General features: G+C 37.5%; 1 protein-coding gene across 12 annotated transcripts in view; it reads right to left on the reverse strand.

The window, feature by feature from the left end:
• The window catches only part of TTC3 (tetratricopeptide repeat domain 3), a 118,901-nt gene that overhangs the window by 84,074 nt on the left and 7,678 nt on the right, over positions 1-27,149 (reverse strand). For 5 of the 12 annotated variants that reach the window (XM_078074090.1, XM_078073983.1, XM_036106353.2 and 2 more), the window contains 10 exons: positions 22,101-22,255; positions 21,215-21,257; positions 20,594-20,744; positions 20,034-20,121; positions 18,971-19,024; positions 17,645-17,765; positions 15,741-15,826; positions 13,679-13,773; positions 12,488-12,550; positions 2,103-2,157 (listed from right to left, as the gene is read on the reverse strand). In XM_078074090.1, the coding sequence (XP_077930216.1) occupies positions 2,103-2,157; positions 12,488-12,550; positions 13,679-13,773; positions 15,741-15,826; positions 17,645-17,765; positions 18,971-19,024; positions 20,034-20,121; positions 20,594-20,744; positions 21,215-21,257; positions 22,101-22,244 (900 nt within the window). In that variant the 5' untranslated portion in view covers positions 22,245-22,255. The other 7 variants (XM_078074114.1, XM_078074104.1, XM_078074043.1 and 4 more) reach the window with 6 other exon arrangements.

Raw genomic sequence — 27,149 nt, forward strand, 5'->3', positions numbered from 1 at the left:
CTGGATTCTAAATCCAGTTTTGTCTTTTACTTGCAAAAGTCACTTTACTTTTCTGGGACTCAATCTCTTCATCTGTAAAATAAGGCATTTAAAAACGGACTCCAAAATCTGGATGCAGGAGTCCACCTGGGGAATTTCACAATCCCCAGTCTCCTCAGCCACATGAATCATAATTTGGGGGGGCTCTAAAATTCTATGAGTAATACTCACTTTGATTTAAAAACAAATTACATAAAGCCAGGAATGAAGTCTGAAACATGTATCTTTCTATGTCTTATTTGAAGCTCTACTTTAAAAAAAAGTCAGGTATTTTTGTGATTTAGGAAAATACAGTGATTAATATCACAAACACCCAGAATTAATTGCTAACATTTTGCTGTATTTGTTTTAGATTCTTTTTTACTAGAAGAAATAAAACCATACAAATATGGCTGAAATCTTCTTTGTACCCTCTCTAATCTTTCCTTCTCTAACTGCCCAGAAACAAACATTATCATGAGTTTGATAGGTATCTTTCTGGCCTATAATATGCTTTTACTGCTTTTTTTCATTCAACACTATTTTTTAAATCTATAAATGCTGATAAACCAGTTAACTTATTCCAACTGCAATCTAGTATTCGGTTCGCTCATTCACTAAGTCAACAAATATTTACTAGTAAGTTCTTGTTATGTGCCAAGCAGCTCGTCAGGCAGTCCAGATTCAACAGTGAACCAACCAACCAAAAAGATCTGTCCTCACGGATCTCACATTGTATGGGAGGACACACCATAATAATACATACAGTATGTTCAATAATGTTAAATGCCAAGAGGAAAAAAGTGAGCAAGGAAAGAGGGTAGCAAATGTCTAGACAGGGGTAACCTTGGCATTTTAGTAATGTGGTGAAGAAGTTTTCACTGAGAAGACTTTCAGTAAAACATGAAAGGAAGTAAGGGAGCTAGCTCAGGCTCTGGGAAAAGGCATTCTAATTCTAGGCAGAGAGAAGAACAAGTACAAACTGGGAGTGGGCCTGGCATATATAAGGAACAGCTGAGGAGGCCAACAGGTCAACACAGAGTGAACAAGGGAGAGAACGGTACGGATATGTAGGTATCTGCAGTTCTATGCTGTTAAAACAGCATTGCAATGGCCACTTTGCATATCTCACCATGGATACATATTGCAAGAATGTCTGTGGGGTACACACACTTAGAATCAAATAATTACGGCATATACACATCATAGCGCTCTCCAGGTTGGTTGCAACCAATTCTCACCCACTGGTTTATGGAAGGTTCCTGTTAGTACGCACATTCACCAATACCTGAGACTACTGGTCTCTAATTTTTGCCAATCTAAAGGACCTAAACAATATCACATTGCTTTACTTACTTATGTACATGTAGGTCTGTTTGGAAGCTCTCTATTCTGCTCTCTTGGTTTTGTTTTTCTATGTATAATTTTAAGTGCTAGGAAATAGAACATAGTTTATTTCTACTGCCCATTCAGATTTCTCTTCTATGAAATGCTTGTTTATTCACTTGCCCATTTTCTACTGGGTTTATTTATTATAGCTCTTTGCATATTCTGGATATAAATCCTATCAGTTATATATGTTATCTATATGACAAATTATCTCCTCCCAGATGATGATTTCATTCATGGTGTCTTTTGACATACAGAAGTTTTTCAGTTGGATATAGTCAAATTTATGCACCCCCCCCCACACTTATTTGTGCACTATATGTTATTTAACAAATCCTTTCGCACCTCAAGGTTGTAGAGACAGTCTCCTATAATTCTCCTAAGTTTTAAGTTTCACTTTTCATAGTAAGGTCTTTAACCCATCCAAAATATGCAGATGCTGACATCTCAGTCACTAAGGTACCCTCCAGCTCCTCAACAATTCTACGTGCTACTTGTCCTGCTCAGAAACCATGGCCTCTCACTGCTGTGTTAAGTCTCCTTTCTGATTATGGAACTGAAGATTCCCCTCTCACATTCTTGAGCTTGGCATAATTTTATCCAGCATTTTTACATATAAATTTACATCCTGTACACAGATTTTTCACAAAGTTATATGGCATTACCTGCCCAATGTAAAGATAAAAGCAACCTACCTTTGTCCAATTGCTCTTCAGAATAATGGCTCTCTTTCCATCACCAAGTGCATTTCTAAAAAGAAAAACAAGAAATATTCATTTTTATTTTTTTCATAAAGGCATTATAAATTGTGTATCTATTTGTACTTCTTGAATTTTCCAGAAATAACCTAGTTAAAAATAACTTTTTAATTTTTAAAAATCCATATATGTCCATTATAGGAAATTTGGAAAATACAGAAAAGTAAAACAAAAGGAAAAAGTCACCCAGAGTTACAATCACAACTACCCAGGAATAACTACTTTTCATATTTCTGGAGTATTTCCTCCACATATCTTATCTACGTCTCACTTGTTATTACCTACATAGTTTTTCTGCACTATTTTTGCACGTCAGCAAGACTTCTGATCTCCAAAAAGATAACTCCCAGATCCTGCACACATCAGCTAAACTGCAGTGGACAGAGCATAAAAGTTGAGACACAGATGGGAGTTAAGTTCAATACAATCACTAACTCTCCTCGGGACTGTTTAGGAAGTTATTAACCTCTCAGGCCGGCTTTCCCATATGTAAAATGAGGATGATAATTCTAATTAGTTTAAGCCAGCCATGGCAATATCACTTTCCTTTCTACTGACTGGTTTGGGGGTAGTCATATGACCCAGTGCTGGCCAATGAGAGCTAAGAGGACTCATCACTCTTAAAAAAAGATTACAAGGAAGAACAAAACTAGGTAACTTACACTACCAGACAGCAGTACCTACTAAAAGACTATATATAGTTTAAAAAAAAAGAAAAAAGTCTATCCAAAGATAGATGACCTGACCAACAGATTTGGATAAACAAATCAGAAACAGATGCTTACATACAGTCACCTGATCTATATGACAAAATGCAGTGCATGGAGAAAACATATTCTCAAGAAAGAGTGGTGAGTCAGTTAGACATTCATACCCATCTTGAATCCTACCTCTCACTAAATGCAAAGTTAATCAAGCTTTTAAAAGAAACACAGAACATTCTGGTGATGTTAGAGAAGGCAAAGATTATAAACAGAACCCCAAAAGTGCTTATCATAAAGGAAAAAACTGATAAACTGTACTGTTAAAGTTAGCATCATCCATTTGTAAAAAAAAAAAAAAAAAATACACAAAAGTGAAAAGGCAAGCCACAGAATGTGAGAAGCTATTTGTAATGCATATATTTGACCAATGACTCAAATCCAAAAAAAAAATTTTTTAAACCTAATGAATAGGACATTCAACTCAAAAGAAAAAAAAAAAATAGCAAAAGATCCAAACAGGCACTTCACAAAAGAGAATATCCAAGTGGTCAATAAGCATATGAAAAGATGCTCAACTTAAATATCCTTAATCGACTTAAGGAAATCCAAATTAAAATCACAGCACTGTATCACTACATACCCACCAGAATGTCTAAATGAAATGACAAAAAATAAGTGTTAGTGAGGACATGGAACTGAAACTCTCATATGCTGCTGGCAGGAGTGTAAAACAATACAACCATATAGGAAATTATGTATGAAAGCTGAATATAAGCATACCTTCGTCCCAGCAACTCCACTCCTTAATTAGATTCTCAAAAGAAATGAATACATATGTTCACAATGATACTATCTGTAAAAGCCAAATACTAGAAACTACCCAAATGTCCATCAACATTAGAATGGATAAAATGTGGTATATTCATGCAGTAGATGAAAACTGTACAACTCCATGCAACAATATGGATCTTGAAAACAATGCTGAATGCTAAACATAAAAGAGCACATACCATGACTGTTTACATTGCACAAAAACAGGCAAAACTAATCCATTGCGTTGGAAAATGGGATAATAGTTAACCTGGGGAAGAAGGTGGGTAGACTAGGAGGAGGAACAAGGGGGACCTTCAGGGGTACTGGGGTTGTGATCTGGGTACCAATAACATGTGTAAGGTTTCTGAAAATTCAACCTATAAACTTATGAATTGTACACTTTGCAGTATGTGTATTTTTTTTGAAGATTACAAGAGTCATTCTTTTGCTGGAGACTGTAGTGTCCAGTTTAATATCTGAATTACAGTAGCCAGAGGAGGCAGCCTGAGGTCCAAGTCACACAGAGGCACCAGAAAAATCCTAGGTCTTTGATGACATTGTTGAGGCACTAAATATACAACCCTAGAGCCACCTTCTTCTGGACTTCTTGAATGAGGTTAAGTTTTCTTCACCATTTAAACAGGGTTTTCTGTTATTGGCAACCAAACACATCCTAATATAATGGCACACCTCGTCTCCCCACTGCTTCCCTCCACGAATACTTTTAACAACTGCCTATACTGTTTCCATTTCCTCTCATCTCAACCCACTCCAACCCAGGATCCACAAGCTTCCCGTACACAGCTCTCCCTATGGTAACTAAAAGATGTCCATATTGCTCAGTCTAAATTGCATTTGGCTTCTCAGCAGCAACAGGCACTACTGGTCACTCTTTCTCTTCCTTCCATGATGTCACACCTCTAGTTTTCCTCCTACCTCTCTGGGTTAAGTCTTCCACGCAGGTTCATCTTCCCTCAAATGGCCACTATTTGTGTCCCTCAAGGCTCAGTCCTAGTTTTCAGCTTGCTCTACACAGTGGGTCTCAACCTTGGCTACACATGAGTACCATCTGGGGGGCTGCTAGAAGCCTAATGCCCAATTAATTAAATCAAAATCTCTTGAGTTGGGGCTATTTCTTCCAAGGTCAATTCCAGGGTGCAGTAAAAGTTGAGAACCGCCTCCCCAAGCAATCTCAACCACATTTGCAACTTCAAATCATCTAGGTTAACTATCCCAAATATGCGTCTCTTGTTCAAATATCTCCTTGGGAGTCCCAGACCCACATAATTCATTGCCAATGTGAAATTCCAACTGGGATCCTTCAAGGACACTTCAACTCAGGATGTCCAGGAGTGAAGTCAAGTTCTACTTCCTACAAATGTATCTTTTCCAGTGATCCCAGTGTTAGGGAGTGAGCCTATAATCCATGAAGTGGCTGAAGGCAGAGAGTTCCTAATTCCAAACACCAAACCACAAGCAACCTCCGTCCATTTTACCTCCAAAACATCTCAAATCCTTCCACTTCTCCATTTCCACTACCATTACCCTGCTCTAAGCTACCATCCCTCTGGCCTGGAGTACTGCAACAGCCTCCTAACCCAACTCATGCTACATCTCCTCCAAACCCATTCTCCTCACTACAACCAGATTGATCTTTCTAAGGTACTAATCATGCCATCTCACCTCAATTTAAAATCCTTTACTTACTTCTTGATGCTCTTCAAGGCCACAGTTATGTAGCCTACAAGACCCTCCTTGGTCTAGTCCCTGACTACCACTCACTCCCCTCCTTCTCTGTATTCAGGCCACCCAGCACACTATTAATTCCATGAATGCAACATCCTCCCTTCCACTGCTGGCCCACTGTCTAGAATACAGCTGTGTCTGGTTTTGCTCATTTCTGACATAGCTAGAAGCAGAACTCCAATCATACCTACTGAATCAATGTTAAATGTTATTAATTAACATACAATACGATAACCACTACGATAACTGTAGTTACAATCAATACATTATAAATACCATACATATTAGTGGGTATACACTATATAAATAAAAACACTAACGTATTTTCACATTTACTAGCATATGACCACATCCTCCTACTAAAACAAAGTGGACATAATAAATTACATGGTGTGACTGCTCATCCAACCTAGTGCAGCGGAGGTGTACATACTCTGGAGAGCAGGTATGACTTTAGCAACAGTGATACATCTGCACAATACATCTATGAAAATAGAAAAACTCAAGAGAGGCAAATGGTTACTCTTGAAGACTATGTGACAAAATGGTGAGAGTACTGAACAGAGGGCAAGAAAGAATATTCTAGCCTAGATGCTCCAACAGAATACATGTTACTTGGGGAAGTATTATTTCTCTAGCCCTCTTACCTATTTCCTCATATATGATATGGCACATTTTGCCCTAAAATATGTTAGGAGTGAATACATATTTCTCCCTCCTCCAGCTTCCATGTGGATTTGCTAGATTAATCATTTTTGAGCTCTCTCCTTTCCCACCCTTAACTTTTCCCGAGGATGAATAATGGTGGGGAGGGGCACTAATCATTTGTGGTTTAGCCTCTTCTTTTTCTCACTCTTTGGAATCTTACACTGAACACCATCATAATACCAGATTCCCTTTTCCTCCAAGCTTAAAGTTCACAAAGGTCCCTGTTACCAGTTCTTTCTGTGACCACGGGTGAACTAACAAGTCAGCTGGCTACCAGACTGCTCAGATAAGGCCCTACTCTCCAAACACTGTGTCATCACCAGAGGCAAGACTAGATCACCATTTGCCTTGTCTTCCATTTCTATTTCTTAACTGATTCTGGACTTGGAAAGAAAAGAAGATGCTATTTACTGACTCTCTCAAACCACAGTATATATAAGAACTTCACAAGACATAAAAGGATTATCACTTTTCTTCTTCCCTACTGTAAATCATCACTTTTAGGGCCTGACCAGACCAACAAAGAAATAATGCTACTCCCCAAATTCCTAGATCTTACAATGAAGCAACAAAAGCAGAATTCAGATGTAATGGTCAGTTACTGCCAAATATGCAGTGACTGATAACCATCAAATGAATAAACATATACATTTAAATCAAAAGTTAGTGTCTGGAATTAAAATTACATAAGCTCTGGGGCGCCTGGGCAGTTAAGCAGCTGCCTTTGGCTCAGGTCATGATCCTAGGATCCTGGGATGGAGCCCCCCATCGGGCTCCCTGCTCAGCGGGGAGCCTGCTTCTCCTCTCCCTCTGCCTGCCGCTCTGCCTACTTGTGCGCTATCAAATAAATTTAAAAAAAAAATCTTAAAAAAAAATTACATAAGCTCTTTCATCCAAGTAAAAGCAATCAGGAATTTATCTACAGATATACTTGCACCTGAGTGTAGAACGTAAGTAAAAAGATAATCATTACAAAGCTGTATGTAATTTTTTTAAACTGGAAATAATTTATATTCTAATACAAACTAACCAAAGCAGGAGTAATCCATTGAGCAAAAGACTATGGAGCCGTCAATCAGAGAAAGACATGTATCATATGATCTCACTGATATGAGGAATTCTTAATCTCAGGAAACAAACTGAGGGTTGCTTGAGTGGTGGGGGGTGGGAGGGATGGGGTGGCTGGGTGATGGACATTGGGGAGGGTATGTGCTATGGTGAGCACTGTGAATTGTGTGGGACTGTTGAATCGCAGACCTGTACCTCTGAAACAAATAATACATTGTATGTTTAAAAAAAAAAAAAAGAAGATAGCAGGAAGGGAAAAATGAAGGGGGGGAAATCGGAGGGGGAGACAAACCATGAGAGACTATGGACTCTGAGAAACAAACTGAGGGTTCTAGAGGGGAGGGGGTAGGGGGATGGGTTAGCCCAGTGATGGGTACTAAAGAGGGCACATACTGAATGGAACACTGGGTGTTATACGCAAACAATGAATCATGGAACACTACATCAAAAACTAATGATGTAATGTATGGTGATTAACATAACTTAATAAAAAAAAGCTAAAAAAAGACTATGGAGCCATGAACATAAATAAGGGTATATCTCTATATACACTAATATGCAACAAGCTCCAAGATTTAAGTATTTTTTTTTTAAAGAAAGCAAGAAGTACAACATTATGTATAGTATGGTTCCACCCATGTTAAAAAAAAATATACACACACACACACACACACATACCCACCCATACATATATATACACATTACATTGAATCAAATGAAACTGCCTACATTCTGAATTATAAAAATGGTAACTTCATTTGGTTCAACATACTAAGTGCTCATACAGGCATAAGATATTATGGAAATACATAGAACACTCACACTGAAGCTCCTCCCACACACTAGGATTTTTTTTTTTAAAGTAGGTTCCACGCCCAACATGGGGCTCAACTCATGACCTCAAGATCAAGAGTCCCACATGCTCTACTGACTGAGCCAGCCAGGCGCTCCCCACACTAGAGTTTTTGAAATTCTCACAGGAACATACAATCGCCTTGATTTATACCTCTGGCCTCAGAGAAATTCAGAAAAACACAAAACGAAACAAAAAACCGGAAGTCATTTAAAGTCTATCTACCTGCTATTAATCACAAGTTGGATTTAACAGAAGAGAATATATTATGATGGGTAAACACTGAAGGTCAAAGTAAATGCCAAGTTTAAAATTCCATAATTTTCCAAAGTAAATTAAAAAAAATCCCAGGCTAAGCTTTCCCTTTTTCCAATTACATTTCCCCTTACACAGTTTATCACATCCCATCAAAGAATTCAAATTTCCACATTTGAGTACCAGAAAAAAGAATGAAACAGTAAAGAGGCACAGTCTGATGATACACCTCACATAAGTGCTGTAACTACAGAAGCCATAGATATGCGTAATTACTTTTTTTAGATTCTCTTTTAAAAATATCTGATTACTTCAATTAAAACTATCACTCTAAAATTCCCTATAACTGCCAAATTGTATTTGTGAAGTGAACTTCTGGAAGACCTGAATAAAGTGTATCCCAAGGCCACGACGGGCATTTGGGATACACTGCACACAGTCCTGAGCCTAAAGGATTCAGCAGAAGCTGTGGCAGGAAGTAGCGTATTTCCACACAGCCCCCCAATCCCATTCCACAGATTTCCCAAGGGGGACATCCGCAGACCTGGAGGTGCACACGTCTGAGGAATGTTAAAAGTTCAGATGGGCTCTTGGCCTCACATACATTCACCCAAAGGTGGTACCAACTGTGACTACCTGGCATTACCACCACCAGCACCTGGACCATTTCTTAATGAAGCACTTTCCCCACACATACCTCACCTCAGGCTCCCCACCATTAGTCTTAAAACACTTATATTTCTCTTCTTTCGAGATTACTTTCACTTATTTTATCCTTGATGTTTCAGTGAACACTGCTTTTGTTTTTTTTTCATCTTATGTGCATTTTTAATTTTACTGTATCACTTTTTATCACATATTTCAAGTATACATAAAAGTACAGAGAATAACATTAATATAGTCAACACCCATGTACCAGCAACATTTTGCCGTATTTACTTCAGATCTTTTGCAGAACTCTGTTATAGTCCACAACCGCTGTGTACCACTTTCTGATCTCCAATCCTTTTCCCTCCTTCCCTCCCCAGAGATAGCCACTCCACTGATGTTTAACATGCCCATGCATTTGTAAACATTTTTAATACATACTATGTATTAACTATGATATGTTCATCATTTTGCATATTTTGACATTATATAAACCGCATCATACAAATCATTCTGCAACTTGCTTTTTCACTCAACATCGTCATCATTTTAACTGCTGCATAAAATTCCATTGTATGAATATACCATCATTTATTTATCCATTCCCCCATGGATGGACATTTAAGTCATTTCCATTTCTTTACTCTTACAAACAATGCTATTGTGAAGGCTTGTACGTATCTTCTTGGGTACACATTTGAGTTTGGAGGATAGGAGCCTAGAAGTGGGCTGCAGAGTATGCACATCTTCACCTTGCCAAATTGCTGTCCAAAGTGATTGCACCAATTTACACTTTCTCCAGCCGAGTATGCAAGTTTCCTTTGTTCCACATCCTCTCACACACTTGGAATTATGAGGTTTTTAAAATGTTTGCCAATCTGATGGACATGAAAAAGAGACTCAAAGTTTGTAATCTGCATGTCCTATAAGGATACTCATGTTTATTGACTATTTGAACCATTTATTTTTTAATCCTTTTTTCAGCTTTCACATTGCCCTTTCCATCGGGATTAAGAGTAGATTAAGAGTAGAAACTCTGCATCCAGGCTGCCTGGGTTCAAATTCTGGCTCCATCACACCCACCTAGTTTCTGAGGATACTTTGCTTGACCTCCCATTCCTGTTTCCTCATCTGTAAAGAGATAGCAGCACCCACCATGCAGGGTTGTTGAGGGTTTTTTGAGCTTGTATGCATAAAGTGCTCAGAACAGTGCCAGTGAGGTTGGATGCTTTACCCCCAGGTGTCCCACAGCTGCTCAGCCAGATTCCCATGACAGATCTACCAAACCTCAGATGTGAGAGCTTCAAAACATCTCAATCATGGTAACTCAGCTAAAGGGCATGGGTCCTTCTGTTTCAATGGCACGAGTGAATCACTGGCAACATGTTCCTTTCTGAAGTCACATTATCTACTCACTTGGTCAGGAGTGAGATGTACTGTAAACTCAGAAAACATTATCCCTACATTACTGAATAAGTCATATAAACAACGTGCAAGAAGGTGGGAAACACCACCAAAACTGTGTGGCACAATGTTTCTGACATTACATCGGCATTCAATACATATCGGTGATTGCCTGAGAAGGAAATGTTGCTGACCTGCCTCTAGTGAAAACTTCGATGGGTGTTGAACCACAAGCTAGACTCAGGAAGTAGGTACAAGGATTGACGCACAGCCCTGCTCTTGACCTTTTCCTCACCAGGCTACCTGGCTTCTGTATTTCTACTTTGATGCACCTCCTTTGCAGCGTAGTTTTAAGAGGATCCTCCTTGAGTGTCTAGCATTCAACACTCATGAAAGCGGGCAGAAACCCCCCGGCTTGCCTCTCCGCTCTCAGAGCTCCCCTATGCAGAGTGGATGACCTTTCGCCCAATCAAGGTTTCGATTTTCACAAGAGGCTAGCCAAGTTGCCAACCTATTCATCTTGAAAGCACATAGATTCACCATCAAACAGCATAGGATATCTGCAATTCTGGACCTAGCCAGACACAATAACCTAAGGACATTTGCAGCTCATTTCTTGTCACAACCAGTTGAGGACAGTGGTATTGATGGAAGACTGTGTCCAGCCCATCCATTCCTCTAGTCTAGATAGCCTCGCTTTATCCACGGCTTAAGCCATCTAAAAGCTGCATAACGTTAATACAGCGGTATTCTCCGAGGTGGTTGGATTACTGGTGATTTTTATTTTCTTCTTTTTAAACTCTTGTATTTTCCAAATTTTCTACCATGAGAATGTGTTCTGTTTATAATAAAAGAAAAACAAATGTTATTTTTAAAAGCTACATACTTGGAATATACTCTCTTCCCCACTCCCACCCTCCCACATCCCAACAATAAGCACTTTAACTAAAAACCACTAGTATCAGACTCTCTGCTTTGATCAGAAAACTCCACAAAAAAATTTATTTGTGAAACCCAAACTGCACTTTCAGGGAGTCTTCTGCTTTGAACAGGAATGTGGCTGAGGTTCTTCTCTACTCCATCACCCAGTCCATGTTACTTGTAAGCCATATAAGAAATTTCTTCCAGAACTAAACATCAGGAAAACTGTTTCACCTGAGCAACTTCTATCCTCTTTCTTCATGGACAGTGAGAATCATGTAACTTGTCAGGCTTTCTCCTTTTATTTTGGGCAACAGAAAGGTCAAATACAAATATGAATTGTAACTAATAACTGTGCAGGACCTTATCCCTATAGAGCTTTATTCTGAGGATCCCCAGCTCTAAATTGGTTTTTTAGTTTGTTTGGTTGTGTTTTTAATATTCTTCTACCGAGCAGATTTATTCCCGAAGCCACTCTAAGCCCTTCTTACAGTAAGGCAGGACATAATTAAATGTAACAGCATACACTGCTCAATATTAATGCTTGTAATTTATATCCAAAAAATTTTAAACTGAGGGACAACAAAATCATGGTGCAGTGTCAACAATCTTTTTCAACTAATAAAAACTCAATGCAACATAAGAAACGAAGAATTAATTATGTAAGAAATTAAAAGAATTAATTATGATTTCACTCTGATGGTTAAACCATTAAATTTCTTTTTTCTTTCACTTACAAATGAGATTTACTTTATTTTTTTATATCAAGATATAGAACACAGCAAAAATTCTTCCAGAATTATACGATTAAGAGAGCAAAAGGAAATAACACAGGTATTATAAACAAAGACTTCAACATCATCAGATAAGATCTGTGTTCAAATCTTGACATCACTACTTATGAGTAAGTATAAGTCCGCCCAAATGTAAGTGTGAAGAATAACATACCTAGTAAGTGTGTTGTGAGAATCAAGGAACAATGTAAAGTACTTGAAACAGCACATAACATGTTATCCACTCAATCAGAACAGCTGCTGCTGTCGTTGTTATGTATAAAGCCTACACAGCCCCTTTAACCATTTAACTACATCCGACAAAAAACTACTAAAGGATTTTCTTATATACCTGCAAAACACAAATATTTCTCAAAAATGGGTATTTAGCATAACAGCTCAGTGACTGGGGTACTCTAACCAACTTACCTAAACTGTCCGGTGCGAAGAAAACAAAGAGCTCGGTTACCATAAAGAAGATGATTTTCAGGTCTTTAAAAGAAATAATGTTTAGTCAGTAAAGTACATTACATACAAAACAAAAAAAAGCACACAGAAAACATAAGGCATGAAAAATTTTTCAAAAACTTTACATCTGTGTGGCAGAGCAGAAAGAATATAGGATTTGGAGACCTAACTGGCTAAGTCCTAGTTCCTTTACTTCCTACCAGAGTAACTTTGTTCAAATCAATCTACACTTCACTGTATTCAAAATGTTCTACTTTTTCTGCCTAGCTCATAGGGATGTTGTGAGGATCAAATGAGACATATTTGCAAAAAGCTAGCAAATCACAAGTATGGTGTAGGTATAAAGGACAGAATTATACTTATGTAAGTCAGAACTATACCACTTTGACAAAGAACTCTGACAAAGAAAATCTGTAAATTTCAACAATTTAAATAGCTTCATTTCAAATTTTGTCTTTTCTAGTTTAATCTGTTTCCTTCCTCAGAACAGAGTAGCAGCCTTCCAGATGTGGTGTGCTACCTTGATTCACTCATTCCCCATGGAGATAGGCAAGGTAGGAAAGAGAGTCGCTGTCTACAGCACATCCTCCAAAGACTGCTACAATATTAGATGGCCCAGCTAAAATATCAGTAGGAACCAAGTATGAGGCACACATGTAGGAATGCTACAAAATTCTAGCAGCTGAGCAAACAGAAGATGAGGTAGAGAGAACACACACTCTTTCAACAATTCCAACTATTATACTTTAAAAGTTCCCTCTTAGAAAGCAAAAATTCCTGAATGGGTAAACATCTTAAGTATTAGTAAATAGCCCTTTTTGATTAGCTAATAATTTGGAAGGTATCAGCTGAAGGCAAAATGAGAACAAGAAAAAACAGGTGGACTTATACTGGAAAGCTTGAGAGAAAATGGGGCAGGGTAGAAGCAATATTCACAATTCTGCCTGACTTGCTTGAATTCTACTACTCAGTTATGTTCACCTACCCAGGCCATCCCTAACACTTCTAATGCCTAAGGGTGAGAAAATCTATTCTACATAGCAAGTTGAAGATACTCTCTCCAATTCCTCGCCTTGCTTTTATCTCTCCTGACTAGCATTTCAACTTGATCTGCCACACAATAAGGATCTCATTGTTCTATTTTGCTCTTACCTATATTCAATGGCTCTGGTGTAATAGATAATAGCTATATCAAATCTTTCTTTTGAAAACTCTTCATTTCCTTTCATTTTCATTAGCTCTCCTTGCTGAGAAACCAAGGTGAAAGAAGACCCATCAATTAAAAGCAAAGACAATCAAGAACGCCAATATCTAGGAAAAATGGTTCTGGGCTTTTATCTCTGATAACAGAAACAAGCTAGGAGATTATTTATGTAGAAAATGAGAACCCAATATCTAATATTTTGGTATATTTATTTTAAAAAATCTATTTCTGATGACTCAAAGCTAACTTTGTTAAAGGAATATTAAAAAATAAACAAAACCACCACATTATGAGTAACAACTAACAATTTATCCCCTTGTGTATAGTATTTGGCAGGCCCACTTTTAAAAATACCTATTGAGCCGGTCATATAGCAGGGAAAAAAACAGATGCAAGGTAAAATTTTAAGTTAGAAGATATGATATTATTCAATAATCCTGAGTGCTTAAAAAAAATATATATATATATAAATTGGTAGCATAGAGTCAATGTTGACTAGATTAACAAAAATGAGGCAGCAAAATTAGCAAGAATGAAATAAAAGATGCTACAGATATAATGGAAACTGTTCACTTCAAATTTTCAAAATAAACAGATTAAAATAAACTGGATCCTATAAATGGCTTTAGTAAGTGAATTAAATAGAACACTAAATATTTTCCTAAATCCCTCTTTAAAAATTTAGTTAAAATCATTATTTCCCAGGGCGCCTAGCTGGCTCTGTTGGTAGAGAATGTGACTCTTTTTTTTTTTTTTTTTTTTTTTAATTTTATTTGTTTATTTGACAGAGAAAGAGACAGTGAGAGGGGGAACACAAGCAGGGGGAGTGGGAGAGGGAGAAGCAGGCTTCCCGCGGCGCAGGGAGCCCGATGCGGGGCTCGATCCCAGGACCCTGGGATCATGACCTGAGCCGAAGGCAGACGCTTAACGACTGAGCCACCCAGGCGCCCCGAGAATGTGACTCTTGATCTCAGGGCTATAAGTCTGAGCCCCGCCTTTGCGAGTAGAGATTAACTCAAAAATAAAATCTTTAAAAAAAAAAATTTCCTTTGAGTGAATTCTATGGCATATGAATTACATCTCAATAAAGCTGTTACCAAAGAAAATTATATTTCTTCAACTAATTAAAAACCTTAGTTTAAAAAAATCAAATTTCAAATTTCAATTAACTTTTAAAATACATATATTTAAATGTTTATTATTCAATATTCTATAAATTTACTTTAATAATATATAAATATATTTGAAATGCATATGTAAATTAAAAAATTCTGATCAAGATGCTGTTTTCCTCTAAGTCAAATAGAGAAAGACATGTATCATATGACCTCACTGATATGAGGAATTCTTAATCTCAGGAAACAAACTGAGGGTTGCTGGAGTGGGGGGTGGGGTGGGAGGGATGGGGTGACTGGGTGTTGGACACTGGGGAGGGTATGTGTTCTGGTAAGCGCTGTGAATTGTGCAAGACTGTTGAATCTCAGATCTGTACCTCTGAAACAAATAATGCAATATATGTTAAGAAAGAAAAAAAGAAGAAGAAGAATGTAGCAAGAGGGGAAGAATGAAGGGGGGGAAATCGGAGGGGGAGAAGAACCATGAGAGACAATGGACTCTGAAAAACAAACTGAGGGTTCTAGAGGGGAGGGGGTTGGGAGGATGGGTTAGCCTGGTGATGGGTATTGAGGAGGGCACGTTCTGCATGGAGCACTGGGTGTTATGCACAAACAATGAATCATGGAACACTATATCTAAAACTAATGATGTAATGTATGGGGATTAACATAACAATAAAAAAATTAAAAAAAAAAAAAAAAGATGCTGTTTTCCTCTTCCAAAAAAACATTCCAATCAAAATTTATTAAAATTTTCCCTCAAACGTGTTACTGAATTTTACAATAGTTCCTGTGTGCTGACAGACAGCAGTTTTATTGAACTTTCTTTGAATGTTAATAAAAGTTCTAACAGATAAATTTTAAAATATACTTACAAGTAAATATTTATTCTCACCTCTATACATTCCGCACAATTTTGAGTTTTAAATTCTTCAAGCAAATTGCAGTTTTCTGTTACAACTTTAGTTATGTGATACTTGTCTAAATTTTATTTTTAGGAGAGAGTGAGAGAACATTTGTTTAAAAAAAAAAAAAGCAAACTGGTATTGTTAAAGTTCTAAAACTTAGGTTTCGTAGGTCAGTCCATAAGGTCAACTAATCATTATACTTCCTAATATTTCTAATAACATGTTTCTTAGAATCTTTTACATGTATCAAATTATACAAATTAAAGTGAACAACTGATAAAATGTTTTAGAACACATTAGATTCACTGCTTGTGAATCTACCCTATTTTAGTTCTACCATTAAAAAAAGCACTTATTATTACATTAATTCTAACTGTAGTTAAAACAAATCCTCAGTCATAATATTCCAAATAGGCCTCATAATTACTCAAGTTAGTTCAACAAACATTACTGAGAGCCTATGGTGTACCTGGCACAATGTTCAACAAAAATGTCTAAAAACAAAAACTTGGAAAACTCTCTAAAATATACTTAATGTAATAAAGAATTTTAAATATCTTATTTCAACATTTTGATTCTCATGAATGAAACATTAAAATGTTATTTGAAATACTATGCTTTTAAAAATTTAATAAACTAATTAAAATGCAGTAGGTAATAACCAAAATTTATGTTAAAAGTTTATCAGACCTCATTTTCTGTATTTTTAGCTATTTATAGATTTAAATGTTAATAATTTTATCCCAACAAAACTATAGTTAAGCCTCTAGCCAAACACATACATTTCCAAGATGAAAAAAGTATCTAAAATCTAAATTTAAGGAAGAATTTCAGCAGTTCACCAAATAAGGTAATTAATAAGGGACAGAGTAAGATTACAGGATAAAAACCTGGGCTTTGAAATCAGGGAGACTTGACTTCTCATCTAGGTTCTACTACTCAGTAGACTGCAGAAATATCACTTAACCTCCCAAAGCCTTAGTTTGCTTATTTCTAAAATAGGGACAACAGCAGCTACCTTGTAACAGCTACCTTGTAGCTTCTTTACAGAGCTACTATAAAGAAGAGAACAGAGAGAAAGAGAGAGAGAGAGAGAGAGAGAGAGAGAGAGAGAGAGAGAATGTCAGAACCAAGCCCACATGGGTACCCAATACATGATATTGGTCCTCTACTTCTACCATAAAATCTACCCTATAATTACAGGCCTCCGGAACAATGAGGAGAACCACCTCTATCGATATAATACAGTCCAGTATGTAATATCAGAAAAACCTGTCTCCGTGTTTAAGCTTAATTTCTCTCTACCACTTAGATCAACAGTATAAAATCTGACCTCTTCTCAAGTGGTGATGGCAAATTACTAGTCATCAACTAAAGAGCATAATATTTCCTGCTTCAAGATCCCTACAGCTGTACTATTAAAAAAACACTGCCAACATTCAAATGCTTTAGAGAAACATTTCACAAAGTTAAAAAAAATACAGAAGGCACTTTCATTATACAAAAGAATAACAGAGTCATCAGGAAAATGAAAATTATAATCTTAGCTCTGTTACTTATTTCTCTTTTGAAGAAGAATACATGAGGCCCCAGTTGTGGATTCTTTTTTGGGGTATTATATATATATATAACTTACGGCATTCACTTGGTAGGATTTTTAGAAGTGTGACATCATAGAAATTATTAAGACAGGAAATATAGAATAAAGCTATGAGGTTACAGTTCTTATTCAGGCTTTTCTCTTCTTTACAATAGAAAAAGATTTTTTTAAGAGAAAACATTTTTTAAAATCCTAAGATAAATAAGAAATCACATAACCACACCATTCAATTTTCCCAAATAATGCCTTTAAAAACTGAGTCAAGTAACAATTTAATGCATTTATACTTACATTCAGTAAAGAAAATACTTAACATAGGCCAACAATTGTCAACTGCTCCTAATTTAGGTAGAATTGTTACATCACCTGTGTATTTCACCCAATTCAAAGCTTCTTCCATTGCCAAGATTTTCTGTATCAAAAAGATGAAGAATGTGATTTGGGTATTAATTTTAATTGTACATGTGGTACCATAAATTTAACATACAGCATTTCAGATTCTTAATAAAAACTTAACACAATGTTGCATTTTCATTACTCATGCAACTAGAATAGCTGGACCCCAACATTTAAGTTAACAGATACCATGGACTCACATATGTTACATCTTCAAGTAACCTCAGGCTACCCTCATAGACCAAGATGCTGCTTCAATCACTACAGACCTGGAAGTTGACGTTTACAACCTGGCCAGCGGCTGCCCTGGGTAGCAGGAGGGTGCAATAATCCAAGGTGAATGAGGGGTCTCAGATCTCATCTAAACTAGGACTGCCATCCTTACCACAAGGTTAAAGGTACAGATTAAGGTTCCTGAAAGGAACTGTGTATTTTAAATGGTCTATGGCAAACAGAAGAGTAAGGAGATAAACAGGAGGAGAGTGCAGCCGTGCAAATAAGCACTCACTGCAAAGATCTTCATGAAGAGTCAGGAGCTCACAGGAATGTTATTCGTACTTCTAGTCTGAAATGACTTCAGAAGTTAAGTAAAAGAGTTATCGATGCTCATGTCAGGCTTAAGGGAAACAAGTAGATGTTTATGTTACCAGTAGCATTAAAAATTGGCTTATAATTTCATCTGGAGATTATCTAATAATTACATATCAAAAATGTTCATACCAGAGACCTAATAATTTCATTTGAGAGAATATATGCCAGATAAATAATCTAAAAAAGAAAAAAAGAATCAATGTGTAAAAGCAGCCCAGGGGTGCCTGGGTGGCTCAGTCATTAAGTGTCTGCCTTCGGCTCAGGTCATGATCCCAGGGTCCTGGGATTGAGCCCCACGTCGGGCTCGCTCCTCGGCGGGAAGCCTGCTTCTCCCTCTCCCACTCCCCCTGCTTGTGTTCCCTCTCTTGCTGTCTCTCTCTGTGTCAAAAAAATAAATAAAATCTTAAAAAAAAAAAGGGGCAGCCCAAAATTATACTACACATATGGGGGGGAGGGAAGGATGCAAACCCCCAAAATAAGGAGACTGCTTAAGCAAAATACAGAAATCAGTACTAGCAACTACTACATGTAAAACACTAACTTGTGAACTCAATTCATGGAGCAATGAGCAGTGAGACAACTGCCATTTATCGGCAGTGGTTGTGCTTGCTTCCCGTGTTTAACACTTACATTTTCTATTTTATAACCAATTCTCAGTAAGCCTCCGATAAAGAATGAATCATTCTGCAAAACAAAACAACAAAACATGAACCATCTTCAATCAGTTACACTTGAATTTTCCAGTGGACAAAAAAAAAATCCTACATTTCAGGAATACTGCTATGTGTACACAGAGTCCACTTCCCACAAGCACTTTCATGCCCAATTTACCTCCTAAGAACCCTAAAACAAGAATTCAGAAGTAGTCTTACATTGGCTTCTAATAATAAAATGGCTTAGTGTAACTTTTAGATGTATGGACTTTAAAGTTCATTACATCAAGATTTTTTTATGAAACTACATTGACTGGTATAAGGAATAGCAAAGGAGGGGCGCCTGGCTGGCTCAGCTGGTTAAGCGTCTGCCTTTGGCTCAGGTCAGGATCTCAGGGTCCGAGGGGACCGAGCCCCACGTCAGGCTCCCTGCTCAGCGGGGAGTCTGCTTCTCCCTCTGCCTCTCACTCACTCTCTCTCTCAAATAAATAAATAAAATCTTAAAAAAAAAAAAAAAAAAAGGAATAGCAGAGGCTCATCAGCAGGAAATAAACACTTGGCTCCATAACTCCATAACCAACTGAAATAGGAAATGATCAAATGGCTTTCAAGGGAAAGAACCTTCAGTATAATACAGGGCACTGCCTCAAATACTATATAATAGAAGTTTACCCCAAAGATCAAGTATTTGTTGTGGTGCTGCTGCCAGTGGCACGATTTCGCAAGAAAGAACCCATCACTTTCAGTGACAAAAGTTCCTATGAACCAGGAGCTTTCTTTCATCTGTGACAAATTCCATTTCCTATCCTTTAATGATGAGGAATGTCCTGGATCTCATCATTCATGTCAGAACCAGGAAGACCGCCGTCTACCTAATCTCTCAAATACACAGCACAAACTCACGGGTAGTAGAATAATCTCAGGTTCAATCAGACTGAAACCATTACCTGTTAACCACCATAAATGAGTAACATGGGCCTGACACCATATAAATTATATTCTTTAGATACAGGGGGCCAAATACACACTCCACCACTTACCACAACTTTCTTTGCCAAATCCACAATATCTTCCATCAATTCCAGATGTTGTAATTTCTTCAAACTTATCTCAGAAGCATGAGAATTGCTTAAATACAAATTCATTTTTTAAAAAATTAGGTTCTCATATATAAAAATTCATTGAGCTTTACGCTTTACTATATGTTACACCCCAATTTAAACTACTTGAAAAAAATTAAATTCTCTTACTTCACTTTAGGTAACTGTAAGTTGTTAAGTGGACAAAATACCTTTTTCTCTTCTGTACTACAATGCTGCTATTTATAAACAAGCATATTAATTTTCCTTCAGTTTCAAATCTACCATCTAATGCTCCTCAGAGGTTCACCATCATAATGTCACTAATCATGTCACCATGATTAGTCATTCATATCCAAATCCAAAGCATTAACTTTTTCCATCTTATTACATAAGAGTGAAGTTGAACAGTATATACAAGAATAAGACATAAGCCTTCCCCTGTACTTGACATTCCTGAATAATGGGCAACATGCTTATTATCACTGTTTACACAAAATGAATGACGTGTAGTAACTTACGTGGCCTCCACACAGGGGTGCAACCGTGATATTATAGAACTGTGCTGACGTTGAAACAGAAGTGGCCAGAAGATGTATATTTTAATGGCATCACAGTAATCTTGCAGGACAGAAACTGGTTTACTACACCACATATTGCAGATGTCAAATTCTTTATTAAAAAAAGTTTTAAATTAATATTTTATGCCTCATTTTGGAATAAATCAACACTGTTAATAGAGAAATGGCTACAATGGATATGGAAAGGTAAGAAAGAAGGGGATGAGCAAAACAGATGAAGGGGACTAAGAAGTAAAACTTCCACTTATAAAATAAACAAATCACGGGGATGTAAAGTTCAGACAGCATAGGGAATACAGTCAGTAACATGGTAATAACTTCGTACGGCAACATATAATAACTACACTTATCATGGTAAGCACTCTGTAACGTATATAAATGTCCAATCACTATGTTGTACACCTGATATTAATATAATATTGCATGTCAACTATACTTCAATTAAAAACACATTAATCAAAAAGTAAAAAAAATGAAAGATATGTAGGACTGCTTTGTTGATGTGAATGGATGAACCTCCCACAACAGTCTCTCAACAAATTAAAATACCAATGTACTCACCTAAGTTTCTCTCACTTTGAGTAAAATCTTTATACTGCATACCCTAAACAGAAAAAAATTCTTTTGATTTGTATCTGGTGAAATGCAAAAATATAGTTTTCAATTTTTAATGTAAGGATTATCAGTACTAAACTAACAAATTTTTCAGTGCACATTTACTTATACACTTTGATTACAATATCTTCAGCCGGTGAGTCCTTTAGGCTTTTTTTAAAAGTGTTTCCCCCAAGTCTGCATCTACGGCTATCTCTTGAGAGTATTCTAATCTCCAGTCAGAAAACCATCTTCCCCTATCACTCATTCTCTGGTACTGAACATTCTTGTTGTTGAGGCACTGTTTACTTTCTCTTCTGAAATCGCATTTGAAACTCCCTGTGAAAACTTTACCCCGCAAAAACATCTTTACTCCCATAGCTCTAAATCAAAAAACCTTTAAAATGTAGACATTAAGTCCTCAGAATAAAAAAAGATCTGTAACTATGAATGGTGATGGATGTAGTTTGTTTTTTTTTTAAAGATTTTATTTATTTATTTGAGAGAGAGAGAGAGAGTGAGTTAGCAAGAGCAGGAACACAAGCGGGGGGAGTGGGAGAGCGAGAAGCAGGCTCTCCGCTGAGCAGGGAGCCTGATGCGGGGCTCGATCCCAGGACGCTGGGATCATGACCTGAGCTGAAGGCAGACGCTTAACGACTGAGCCACCCAGGCGCCCCGATGGATGTAGTTTTAACTAGACTTACTGTGGTGATAATTTCACAACATTTACACATTTCAAGTCATTATGTTGTACACCAGAAACTAATACAATGTCATATGTCAATTATATCTTAATAAAATAATAAACCTTTAAGAAGACACAATGTTAAAACAAAAAAGCAACAAATCTTACCACCCCATCGCAGTAAAGTTGTGTCACACGAACATAATCATTGGACATAAATTCAGGAGCAAAGACACAATCATCCACATAAGGGCAATCTTCTAACAAGGCATCATCTGCTACAGTGAAATCTCCCAGGGCAAAATCGTCCATGCTGTACCATCCTAAGGAAACAACACAAACCCAAATCAGTAATTAAATCATTTGAGATAATATGAGAAGCAGTTTTCCTGGCTTCTATGGTATATTAGAAAAATCCTTCGAACTTAGGCTTCCCCAAAATAATCAGTAAGAACACTGAGTCTGGAAGACTCTTATCCTCAGTCTGCTGCTATTCTTTCCCCAACTCTCTTCAAATACCAGTTTAATCTTTTTTTTCCTTAAGCTCACATAGTCACCATCTCTACTCTGAACTTATCTGTTACATGTCTCCTTTAGATGGAAGATAATTAAGGGCATCTTAGTCACTTTTGTATGTGCCCAGCACATGGTAAAGCCCTCCAGTAATTGTTTGCTGAATGAACAAAAGACATCTTTCCACTGCTGCCCTTTTACCCCATCTGCTTTTACTGCATCCTGTGAAACAATGCCATTTCACCACACACAAACTCTGCCATATTCTCAACCTCCTGGCCAGAAGTAAATCCTGACCCCAATGAGAAAATGGTTTCTTATTGGCTGCTTGTATTTCCCTATCCATCCATCCGTGTGTGTTCCTGTCTTGGGCAAAGGGGCCGAGCTGGAGTGGTACAGGGCAAGCTTGTCAATCTCCTAACTCCCCACAGCCGCACCCAGACTTCCATCCTCCTAACAATCACTGCATCTGGCGCTCTCACAACTACCACAACACACAGCACTGCTAGATTGCAAATGTGGGCAAAAAGCCTCAAATTACTAACAGCCTCCTATTATCAAACATATTATCTATGTTTTAAAAAGAATTATTTCAATGGGGGAAAAAGAAAATTAGGGCTGGAGTTTCAGACTAAAGCTTTTTTCTGGAAGAAAGTTTAATAATAAAAATTTATCGCCATCAGAGAATAGCCACAAAACATAAACATCACTAAAAAATGCAGCACAGTAGTCCTTCTAACTCTTGCCCAAGTGATGGCCTTCTTTTCATATCATCATCACCACCACTATTAACACCACTTCTTAGACTTTTCCACTTCACTATTGCCCGGCTATTGTTAGTACAAACCAAGTTTCTTTTTTCCTAAGCAAGACCACCATCGGTCCTCGAAATACAAATCTGTTTAATTCTTATTATGTCCAATTTGCCGTACGAAAACCTCATAGTATGAGAAGTGAAGAACAATAACAATCCTCCTAGCTAACTATTCATACTATTTGTCACACATCATACCGAGCATTTTTACACGCATTATCTCGTTCATCCTCTCGGCAATTCTCAGGTCCAATCATCACCTGCAGTGTATAGATGGGAAGCATTCTGAATAAAATTAATTTGCTCAAAGTCACCAAGCTAGGAAGGTTTCAAACGCAGATCCTCTGATTCCATAGTCTCTCCTCTCACTCTATTTCACTATATCTACCTTTCCTTGTCATTGCTACCTACTTAGCTCTTGCTTGTCCTGTTTAAGAACACTGGCTGTTAGTTCACAGTGTTCCCAGCTCTCCTCCAAACTCTCACCATCCCAGCCACATCAAGGCCCATGTAGACAATCCCTTCAAGACCCCAGCCTTGCTGTTGACCTCCTTGATTAAAATGATCTTCACCACCCAACACCTAGGCTCTTCCTTCCCAGGCTACACCTCAGATCACAGTGCAGGTCTAAACCAGTTTTTTAAATCTTTAACTCTGATTAGCTCCTTTGACCACAACCAAGAGTCATACAGCTCGAGTCCTCCATCACCTACCACAGAAATCTTCATCCTCATCACAATTCTTCCTCCCTTCTCTCCCATTTCCTCCATTCTCATTCACTTTCAGCTTTCTGCAACTGGGTTTCTACTTCTGCCATTCAAGGGAAACTGCTCACAATAAGGTCATTAGTGACCTTCTACAATAGGTTGGTTATCTATCATGTCTGGAACGTGACCTGTTCTGGATGAACAGAGTTTAGGGAATTTAACTCCAAAAGTGAAAAAACAGACTAGGACCCAAAGTATGGAATGTAAGATGGGACACATGCTATCTTGGAAATAGACACACTTTTAAACTCATTTGCCTTACAAACATTTTTCGTATGTATACACAGAAAAAGCCAAAAACTCTCTGTCATAGCCCACACATCACCATCACGGCATTGATTACAATCCAGTTAATGTGCTCATACCCAGCAGACCGAGCCACTATGACATCATGCTGGTCATTGTCAGCCTGGCAAACCTCACTGATAGCACACCCTACACCAACTACACTGTAATTAGACACTGGTGTGATTTTTATTTTCTATTTTGTTTTTTAACCAGAGAGGTGACTGGCACAGGGGTTAATTAAGAGCATGGACTCTGAAATCAGATTGCCTAGGATTGAATCCTGGCTCCCCCATTTCCTGAGTATGTGATCTTGGGCAAGTCACTTTACCTCTCTGTACTTCAGTTCCTCATATATCAAATGCAATAGCAATACTACCTACCTGATTAACCAGTTAACACATCTGTAGTGCTTAGAATAGTACATGGCATATAGAAAATGCTATAAATACCACCTTTCATTAACATTAGTATTAGGTGAGTATTTTTAAAAATCCACTGTTTAGATGCTTCCAGCTAAATGGTCTACCTTAATTGCTAAGTCCAAAGAGCACTTTTCAGCTTACAACTTACTTGACGCTGTTGACCACTTCCTCCTCCTCAGAACTCTTCATTTGGACTCCAAAGACCATCTTCTCCTGGTTCTCCTCCTATTCTTCTGGCTGCTTTTCCTCAGTCTCCATGGGCTCTTCTTCTCCATTCCCCGCCACCCAAATGTCAACTCTTTTCTTTTCAGGCTTACTCTCTCCTTGGTGACCTTATCCACCACACCCATGGCTTAAAGCAGCACTTTCTGAACTTCCATTATTTGCACAGCTTCACCATGATTTTTGCCATTTCCACATATCACATGTATTTTTATTTACTTAGTATTCCTCTTTTATTGGGCTCACTTGGCCTATGGGATAATATCCATGACATCACAGGTTTGATGCACAACTTCTTTCATACACATTAAATTCTTAACTATTAAAAAATCTATGTGCCACTTTAAATATCTCATACTGCACTGTAGCAAACAATCGCTGAAACACCCAAATGCTGAAAAGTCTTTAATTTCTGCAGGCTGCATTGCATCTCTAGAGTTATTGGATCAACTGTTACTGGATCTTAAACAAGATGTCCCACAAGCCTCTCAAATTCATTAAGTTCAAAAATGAACTTATCTTTTTCCTCAAAAACAAACAAATGAAACCAAGGTCCTTCCTCTTTCTGTATGTTATCAGTCAATTGCTCTACATGCCACCTAGTTAACCAAACCAGCAATCTGGGGGTCAATCTAGACTCCCCAGTCTCTTTCAACATTCCTATCCAACTGACCACAAAGTCCTATCCTTTCTATCCACCTAAGAAATCTAAAATTAGCACCCACACACCTCTTCATGCCAGCAACACTGCCGTAATTGTCACTTCATCTTTTCTCCTCTGAACTAACTTAACAAGCAGCCTCCTAGCTGGTCACTTGCCTTCAACCTTGCATTCTCTAAAACTCTGATCGTAACATTTCAGTGCTTAAAATCATTCAATAGCTTCCCTTCACCTTCAGAATAAAGTACAAACTCCCTACCATAGCATGGAAGGCCTTTTGTAATCCTGGTCCTGCTTTTATTTCCAGTCACTCCACAACATACAACTTAGAAGCCATTCATACTCAACTGCTTCTGATTCATAAACAAACCTTATTCTGCAACCACCTAATGCCTACCAGCCCTTAATACTCCATTCTGGGAAGCATTTCTTGATCTTCTCAATACTACCAATTTTCTTTCTGCACCTCTTCTCTGTAAGACCAGAGCACCCTGTCCATATCTTTTTGACAGCAGTTCTTACACTGGTCATCACGGATTTATCTTTGTAGGCCCAGAGGGTACACTGTGCCCTACTCATCTTGATTCCCTAACTATTTCTCAAATTTTTTATTCACACTACCCAAGTACAAAACCTTGTAAAATCCACTTGCCACCTATACTACTGTTACTCAGTATTTTTTCCTTGAGAATAATTCAACTTCTAACTTAGATGTAAACTTGTTTTAATAGAAAATTTGATATCACAAGAAATCTTACATTTGGTAGGACAGGTTTTATTTTTCTAATACAAACTCAAGCAAACATATTGCTAAAATTAAACATTAATGTAAAGGACTTCTAATCCCATCAGTTACAATGAACTAATGGGGGACTCTCACTGAAAAACAAAGTAGATCCTAGATTTTAAAAATTTTTAAATTTTGCTGAGCTCATAGAAATAGGGAACATTTAAAGCCACCCTTTCCCCCTGAAAGGAATAAACCTCTAGCTAAAAACTAAAGCTGACAGTCAAGAGCTACAAGTAATAATGCCAAGAGTAATAATGGACACTAAGCCCTGGGCCAGAAGCAAAGTGAGGAAACTGAGCCATGTAAACTCCCTGACTCCCAATGGAAGCGGATACAAATCCTATCAGATTTGTAGCACCCCCAAATCAAACTCTCAAGATCCCACAGGGAAAGATCAATCAAATAGGAGTTCATAACCAAAGATCATCAAGCAAAGGAGGTGACAACCCACCGTGAGGCAGAGACAACAGAAAGAACAAGTCATAAATTTAGACCCCTAAAGACATCAGACATTGGGACTACCAGATACAGTCTACAGAATACCCATGGATTCAGAAAAACAAGCAAGCAACATGAGACTATAAAAGAAAAGATTTGGTGTGTCTAAAAAAAGAAGTGGAACTTTGAGAAATAAGAAATATGACTGTTAAAAGTAAAAGGAAAAAAATGGATGCACTTAAGAGAAGATTAAGCACAGATAAAGAGAAACTGATAAACTACAAGATGTGCCTGATAAAAAT

This window comes from Halichoerus grypus, chromosome 1 (assembly GCF_964656455.1).
Source record: "Halichoerus grypus chromosome 1, mHalGry1.hap1.1, whole genome shotgun sequence".
Lineage (NCBI taxonomy): Eukaryota > Metazoa > Chordata > Mammalia > Carnivora > Phocidae > Halichoerus > Halichoerus grypus.